Source organism: Poecilia latipinna, unplaced genomic scaffold (genome assembly GCF_001443285.1).
Source record: "Poecilia latipinna isolate Pla-1442-1.1 unplaced genomic scaffold, P_latipinna-1.0 Scaffold283, whole genome shotgun sequence".
Lineage (NCBI taxonomy): Eukaryota > Metazoa > Chordata > Actinopteri > Cyprinodontiformes > Poeciliidae > Poecilia > Poecilia latipinna.
The window spans coordinates 362,199-371,156 of record NW_015112899.1 but is presented as its reverse complement, the minus strand read 5'-3'; the positions used below and the strand labels follow the sequence as shown (position 1 = coordinate 371,156).

The 8,958-nt window shown below is 36.9% G+C and overlaps 1 protein-coding gene across 1 annotated transcript in view; it reads left to right on the top strand.

Moving 5' to 3' along the window:
* LOC106948343 (collagen alpha-1(XI) chain-like) overlaps nt 1–8,958 on the top strand; it is a 70,848-nt gene that overhangs the window by 20,778 nt on the left and 41,112 nt on the right. Inside the window, exons 2-5 of the mRNA XM_015033959.1 lie at nt 6,041–6,208; nt 6,304–6,395; nt 6,629–6,750; nt 6,987–7,149. Of these exons, the coding sequence (XP_014889445.1) occupies nt 6,041–6,208; nt 6,304–6,395; nt 6,629–6,750; nt 6,987–7,149 (545 nt within the window). The remainder of the gene's footprint in view (nt 1–6,040; nt 6,209–6,303; nt 6,396–6,628; nt 6,751–6,986; nt 7,150–8,958) is intronic.

Here is an 8,958-nt window from a genome sequence, read left to right as displayed (position 1 = left end):
AAAACTGAGTCAATTAACCAAGAAAAGCTGCTCTTCCTCAGCACATAGTTGGATTTGTTTACACCTATGTTGTGCAAGAGAATAGGTTAATAACTATTAATTAGTTCAATAAGGCAAGAAGGTCTTCAAATGGAAAACAACCGCAAGCATCTGACCAAAGTGGTTGCAAAGTGACTTTTGGTGTGGCCATGACTAAGTCCTGATCTCAGTCCTATGAAGAAGTTGTGGGTTTGTGTGAACAAGTGTGTGTGAGTGAACAAAATGGACTCAGTGGGACTGAGTCTTTTTGTGGAAAAACCCCCAAAACGTTTGACCCAATTACACAGTCTGAAAGACAGTTAACTCTGATGCTGACCAAATGTATGTAAACTTTTGAGTTTGAGGAAACTTACAAAAAAAATTCTAAAAAAAAAAAAAATGCCCACGTTAAGTTTTCTAGTATTTAGCAAATAGAAATAAGTTTGTTTTTTTAATTCTAACTGGGCAAAAAATGTTTGGTCTGATTTAAATTCAATGAGTGAGAAAAAAATGTTTGTGTCTTTTTATTCAGTGTATGTAAATATCTGGTTTCAACTGCTTTCAGTTCAGAGCTTCATGGCTGTGACCCAAACAACCTTCTTCAAATTCAAGATTTTACATAATAATTCTTTGTCATCAAAAAGTTTGAGAAAACTCAAGGGATGATTTAATGTGTCATAACATTTGAATTACTTTAATTCCAGACTCACTTGTGGATATATTTTAGACTACTCTGTGTGACATCATGTAAAAAAACATAAGGGTAAATTTGCAAAAAAATATGCATGTTAAATCCTATAATCCATAAATTATTCCAGGTACTCCCTTTAACTGGTGCACTCCTGTTTACTATGCACTAAAAACTTCAGCATTTTTTCTCTACCTACAGTATTAAAGGTTTAGTTGCAATATTTGATTATGAGTGCAAACATCTAGAGTGCAAATTTAATTTTGTAGTATTTTCCTGATGCAAAGAGAATACAGTAAAATGCAATATAAACTTTAAGCTAAAATGGTTAAACATTTTCCAAAAGGAGACAGAGAAACTTTTCAAGAAACCACTCTGCCTATAACTGCCTTACATAAATATCAGGTCTGCAAAATACAGTATTTTTGTTTTGTTCTCTCTCAATAGGACCCACATTGATACTAGAGCCAAAATTGTTAAATGAAGACTTTATGCTGATTTCTGTGATGCACCTCATGGGTTTACACCCCATTCTTACAGCAGAGAGAGAAAATGACCAACAGAGCGTAGAATACTAATTTACTTTTGAGGATACATTTCAGATGTAACACATTTTGTTAAATATGTTACATTAGTGTCTTAGCTGCATACAGTATATCACACATTACTTAGCTTTATATGTAGTGTTTAGATAGTGACTCATCCAGTCCCACAAGGAAAATCTGTATGTGCCCCCCCACTCCAAAAGACAGTTTTTCTACTTTTAGTTGAGACTCACAACATACTATGCATGCGTGTGCATGTTGATCATAATCCGTTCACACAACCCTGCAGAGCCTCAGGATAGCAGCAGCAGCAGCTGACAAAGACCAGAATGTCTCATTTGATGCACATGAACAAAACATATTTACATGTGAACATTTCACAGAAGTTGCTTTAAGCCTTTTTGAGCAACAAAGACAACCCAAAGTTTTTATTGTACATATTTAGAAAAAAAGGGCCCATGTCTTGTCTTGTCTTCTAGTGTATTCAGATGTCAGCAGCCGTTCATACTGTAGCTGTAAAAACTGCAAGGAAATTAGAAGCAGTGTGCCTGGCAAGTGTGCCTGCCAGGATCTACTGGGGAGAAAAGTTGTATCTGTAACAAAAGGCCTTAACATCTGGTTATATTAATACCTGCAATGCATATTTATGTCATTACTTCCTATCAAAGTGAAAGTTCTCCATATGTTCATTGACTTTAATATGTTTTTCTATGACTCTGATTTGGACCTTTTTGATACAACATTCACACCAATTGAACTTGTTTTTGTTTTACATTTTGTGATATTTTGCAAACAAGAATGTAATTTATTGGATCTCATGTGGTAGACCAACACAAAGTGATGAATAAATGTTATGTTTAAGTCATTCTCAACTAAATATAGGATATAGAGAGGTCAATGAAGCTGCTGCAGAATCAATTGGTGATAAAGGTTTGCAGGCATGCTAATGAGAAAATACAATCATTTAAATCAGCAGTGCTGCAGTGGGGGACACTTTTTTTTTTTACATTTTAAAGAATGCTGTTCAGCAGATCAAAACTACATCAGATTTAGTTAGATCTGCTGTAAATTGTGGTTATTGTTAAAAGAATACAGATAATCTAAGAGGTGTCAAGTAACTTAGTGGAAAGAAAATGGTCTAAATGAGAGACGTGAAAATCAAAGATTTTTGTCGTCTATGAGAACTCTAGCTGGAGAATCGTATTTAACAGGCTGAGCACAAAACTCTGAGCAAACACTTCAAATTCCAATAGTCGTTTATCAGCTTATAAAGTCACAAGAATCACTGCCAAAATGTAACTGCATCAATTATAACTGCTAATGATACGATTCCAGGCTGATGATGGACACAATTATTAGCTGATAGATGTGCAGACACATGGGCAAACATACGAGTAAACTCAAAACCAAAGGGCAAAACTACATCTGGTACTCAGACTCTGACATCTTTCCAGCGTGATGTGTGCCTACACAAGTCTGTGGGTGTTTAACAGTGAAGAACAGATGGAGATGGAGGGATTACGTAAGCCTCTGAACTACGTGTAAAAAGAAGCCACACCAGTAGAAGCATGCCCTCCTGTCCCATTATATATATTATTTCTTCTATGAGCTCTCTGATCTCATTTCTCTCCATTTTCAATACGTAGCAGATTTCTCCCTGCTTCAAGACAACCTTTATGGCTCATTTTTACTTTGCTTGTTCTATCAAAGCACAGTTCTGGTCATTGAGTCTATATGTTTGCATATGAAGTGTTCCAAGATAAAAGTTATTGGAATATTTTTTGTAAAGTTTCACAAAAAAATATGTTCTGGACATCAACATGAAAGCATGTTGCTGTTTCTCATAAGTTTTTACTTGCAGTCTTTTTGTTGCAGAAAACGCTGATTTGTTCAACGAGTCAATTTCAGGTTTTATCAGCTTGCTCTATGCACAGTAGATTTGATTTACAATGCAATCTCACATCAGAGAGTTCTGCAATCTCACATCAGAGAGTTCTGCAATCTCACATCAGAGAGTTCTGTGTTCGGACTTCCTGCTGGGGATGTCGTTTTGGTATGAGTTAAGTCTAAGAGCTTTTGTCAATCAACCTGTGTGGTGGGTCTGTCATGGAGTTGTGCCAAAATAAAACTAGAGATTTGTCATACACAGTCAAATTCAACAAAAAAGTGGAAACAAACTAAAAGTATTTCTTCAAAAATAACAAACAACCTTTAAGCATGTATTAAAATATACTTTTCATTAACTCCATCCACATTTCTGTATTAAAAATGTTTTTCCCCCATTGGTCTGATGTTTTATTCTACTTCTAAAAGTCACATTTTAATTAGGTGAATGAAAAAATAAAGTAGAAAATAAATAAATAAAATAAATAAACCATATGCCCAGACACTCACACTCACATTTCCTACTTTGAAGAAAGGTTAATGGTTGAATAGTTGAATAGCTCCTGCTTGTGCTAACTGCTTAGCAGCCAAAAGACGAATGTTAGCTAAGGTGAATAGTCTTACTCTATAGTGAGAGCTTAAGTCCATAACTAAACCTCTGACATAACTATCACTATATAACCTCATTTTAGCATCTAAACTTTTTTTCATCGGTCTGTGGACGAGGTTCAGTGCAGTCTGATCACATCCTTTGTAAAGGTAAAAATGCCGTACTATGAAGAGTGATGATGGCTTAAGCTAACGTTTGGTTAAAACTACCAGTCAACTTTTGTTGCAACAGCTTTAACTCTGCAATTATTGATGCCTTCCTTTATTTTTGGTTGTCATCTTTGGATTATGTATTAGTTAACTTTGCATAAATAAGTCAAAACATTGATCACCACTGATAGATGATGTGAATGACACTGATCAGCTCATTGAGGTCAAAGTAATTAGCCCCCCTCCTTCCCCCTGTGACATTTTTCTGTTTTTCAAAAATTGAAAAAAATAAATACATTTTTTTGTTAAACAGATAAATATTTTTAATACACATTTCCCAAACATCCTACCTTGTTAAAATAATTAGCCCCACTGATGCTAACAGTCCCTAGAGTATACTTTTTGCTAGATCATGACATTTTTTAATTATAGATTGTAAGACGTCTTTGGCAAAGTTTTCAAGCTTCTCCAGACTTGATGGTTTTCTGTCTGGACCCATATTTCCAATGGGATTCAGGTCAGGGCTTTGTGTAGGACAGTTAACATCACTCTCCCTCGTTTTCTGGCGGTAACTCTTCACCGGCTTTGATTGTATGTTTTGGGTCATTGTGATGTTGGATGGCAAAGTCTCAACCCAGACCCAGTTTTGCTGCTAACTGCTTCAAGTCTACTTTCAAACTCTTCACATATCCTTATTTCATCATTTCTTCAACCAGCTTGTTGAGATTACCAGTTCCAGATCCACTGAAGCATCCCCACAGCATGATACTCCACCACCATGTTTAACAGTGGGACAGTGTTCTTTGGGTTATACACTTCTCCCTTCTTTCTCCAAACTCTACCTTGGTCCAGTATGCATAATGTTTCTCCAGATTATCCTTAGGTTTGAAGGTGTCTCTTCTCTAGAAGTGGAGTTTTTCTTGGCCTGCATCCTTGCAGTCTACTTCTATTCAGGGTTCTAGTGACTGTCTTATTGGACACTAAAGTTCCTGACTTAGCTGGATCATTAACTAGTGTTCTGGTAGTTTTTCTAGGTCAGTGGTCTCAAACTGCATTCCTCCAGGTCTAGAGTCATGCAGCTTTTAGATGTGGTCCTTCTCTTACACTCTTGAATTAAATGATGAAACCGCCTTACTAGGATGCAGTCGAGCTCTACAGAGCTCTGCTAATTAGCTAATATTGGAGCCAGGTGTGCTGAAGCAGTGAGACATCTAAATGTTGCAGGAGACTGGCCCTTGAGGACAGGAGTTTGAGACCCCTGTTCTAGGGTCTTTGGACTCAAGCTTTCTTTCCACAGACTTTGACATCTTTCACTTCCTACTTTTGTCAGACTATTTGATGCACCACTGTGTAGTTCTCTTTGAACTTCTTGATGATACTTTGTTCTCATTCCACTTCTTGACACTTAGAAGTGCTGTGATAGCATATATTCACTGTGATATGTATATCTTTCTCCTGCTTTGTGAGCTTCAATAATTTATTTTCTCAAGTCAAAACTGAATTCTTTTGTTTTTTGGCACGATGCTTTCTGAAGTGAGAACTCAAACTCTTGATGAAGATTTTATGCTGTGTGTAAAGTGTAGGACAACCCTTAGTTTTACCTCAATAAAAGCTAATGCTTGGAAAAGCTGTATTGAAAAATCATTGATCTGTTTGAGAGCACTTGAGAATGTTTTGAACAACAACAAAAACTTAAAATTCCACAAAAGGCCTAATTATTTCGACCAACTTTGGAACATTTTTGTATTTGCTATAGAAATAAAAAATATATTTTATAATAACTCTCCAAAAGTCATGAAAATCAAACTATTGGATGTTTTACTTAAACTATGTTTTATTAATATGGCTCTTCTAGTTTCCATCCATCCATCCATCCATCCATCCATCCATCCATCCATCCATCCATCCATCCATCCATCCATCCATCCATCCATCCATCCATCCATCCATTTTTTTTACACCTTTGTCCCTAGTGGGGTCAGGAGGGCTGATGGTGCCTATCTCCAGCAGAAGAGAAGCGGGGTACACCCTGGACAGGTTGCCAGTCCACCGCAGTCTTCTAGCTTGTTAAATCATAAAAAAAAATTATAATCACATCCACAAATACCAATCAGTTCCAAGGATGTTGTTTTATCTATCTTTGCAGCTAATCCTATTGACCTCATAAAGACACTAGAGCTTTCGGAGGACATGGAGGGCGTGTCACTGGAGGCAGGGCTGTGCACCAGCAGGAAGGGCCGAGCAGAGACCGACCTTTCCTTTAAGATCAACAAGAAGATTCAGCTGAGCGCACCCACCAAGCAACTCTTTCCAGGTTAAGTTTTGATAAAACTCCATGGCATTCATTTATTGGTGGAAAAATAAAGCTATTTACATAATTGTGTTTTTTTTTCGTTTCCTGTCCACCAGACTTGCCATTTCCTGTGGATTTCTCACTCATGACGACAGTTAAAGCTGTGAAAGGATCACAAGTCTTTCTTCTCTCCCTGTATGACACACAGGTATGAACTGGAAATGCTAATGTGAAATTTACACTGAAACATAGTTAATTAACAGTTCTAGATTGATGCAGTTAGAACTGTTTGAATCTTTAATCCAATAGCAGTCCGATTTGACAAAAAGATGACATTTTGTATAGAATCATATGTAAAAGTTAAGACAAATCTTGTTCTAGCAAAACTTTACACCTAATAATAACATATTAGATATATTTCATTAAAACTATTTTTCTCAGGGCACACAGCAGCTGGGTTTGGAGCTTGCTCGTTCTCCTGTTTTCCTGTATGAGGATCAAGAGGGTCAGCCAACTCCTGAACTTTACCCCACCTTCAGAAAAATCAACTTGGCTGATGGCAAGTGGGTAACTTCATACAAACACTTTTCTTTTTGCTTGTATTTGATTTCTGTATACATATCAACACAATAACAGAAATATCAAAAACAATTAAAACTAATGCCAGAGTTAGCCAGCGGGTTATTACAGAAAGGGAAAAAAAAAAAATCATAAAAAAAGGAAGAAAGAAACAGTACAAATTAATTTTTTGCATGCAAGGTGTAAAATAGTGAAACGTCCTTCTTATGTTTGTCTTCAGGTGGCACAGAATTGCCTACAGTGTGGAGGGCCAGTCAGTGACTCTATACTTAGACTGTGAAAAGGTGGAGACTCTGGATCTGCTCAGAGGTCCGGATCCCCACGTCAGCACTGATGGAGTCACTGTGTTTGGAACCCGTCTGCTGGACGAGGAGGTGTTTGAGGTGAGTCTTCACTGCATTTTCTGGATGTTAAAAATTAGAAATGTTAAAATTGTGGTGGACTGAGTTGTCATCTCTTAATGAGTTCCCCATAAAACTAGATATTACTGGATAATTATTTTACTGGAAAACATTGTTGACAAAACTTAAACATACAAATATGTGTCATCTTCAAAAGGACAAAAAAAATACAGTTAAAGTAAATAATGTTAATTTTTGCACTTCTGTTAAATCCCAATTTAGTAATCAGTCAGTGGATCATAAACACTGTGCTGCTGGTCACATTTAGAATATAAAAAAGCTAAGCAGCTGCTTTGGGCCCCTGGTCCTTCAGGGGCCCTTAAATGCTAACAAACACTGACCATATTTCTAGAACTTTAACATTTGTCTTAGCTCCTTATTCAATACAACATAGGAGCGATGCTTCTGTCAACAAAATTTCCCAATCTTTCTGTCTCCTGCTCCTTCCTACTGTTGTTAGTGAGTGAGACTTGAAGATGCTTGAACAGTTCTGCCTCAGGCTAAGAGAAGGTGACCTCAAAGAGTTCAGTGAAGGCAGACCGTGATGAATGGCATACCTCACCCAGTTCAGAGAGGCCAGGGCACCATCCTGATGCAAGGCATGGGGGAAGGGTAGGAGAAGCTTGACTGGGTCCCACCACCTGCATGGAGAGAAGTCATCATTGGATTTTGGAACATGTTTATATTGTTTTGGATTATTCCTCATTAACTTTGCTTCCAAGAACTCAAACTTTCTTGTTATCTTTTTAGTGGTCTTGAAACATATTTTCAAATAATGTTATAATGTTCTTTCCTGATCAAAGACATACCAGGAGTGTTGTATCCTTTCACACATGTTAGAGAAATTTCCCGTGGCAGCCATTCTTGCTCATACATGTGCCGTCTACCGTGTCTTGAGAAAGTATTCACCCCTCCTGGCATTTTATGTGTTTTGTTAAATTATAACCTGTATTTGATTGTTTTGTTTTTTAATTTAAATTATACATGATGCATCTGCACAAAATATCCTGTGTTGTGCAGGTGAAATGAATTAAGATAAAGGGAATATATCTAAGCATTTTTAAAGGTCTATTATTATGTTTCCTTGCACAAGCTAGGACAGGTCTGTGTCTATACAGAACTGGTTCAGTACATTTAAAAGACAAACTCATTCTCGGATATTGAGATTTCACCTTTTCAGTTGCATCTGTTTTGAGATCTTTGAGAAGTGCACTGTTTTAGGACTAAGTTACAATTATGCATATGAACTGCTGTTGGTCAAGTTTTACCAACTCAGTATTTGCATTAACACCTCAGACTGTGAAAATAGCTACAAACAGATGCACCATGGTGCAACCATACATCTTGACCCAGAAGCAGACCAAGTGGAGCCTCCTGAACAACCATCAAACCAGCACTACTGAAAGATTAAACGCTGCACATCTGTTGCATATTGTTATTAATTCAAACTCTGAGGATGCTTTGGGGTGTGAGTTATAATGTGAAGTCAAGCAGCTGACATCAGCACAATAATTCAGCATAAAGACCGTTTTTTTATCAAATGCAATCTTTTTTAAAATATATATTTGTAAAATTAAAGGAGTAACACCTCTCTCAACATGCAAGAAATAAAACAAAACAAAGCAAACAATATTGGTAATGTCCGATAGACTGACATGTTTTCACAAACATCTCAGTCTAGTCAAGTCTTTCTCAAACTGTGGTCCTGGGAGCAATGGCTGCCCATATTTACATTGGGATATCTATAGTCTGAAAGAAAATGCCAAAGCAACTGAAGCCTACTTTTCTTTT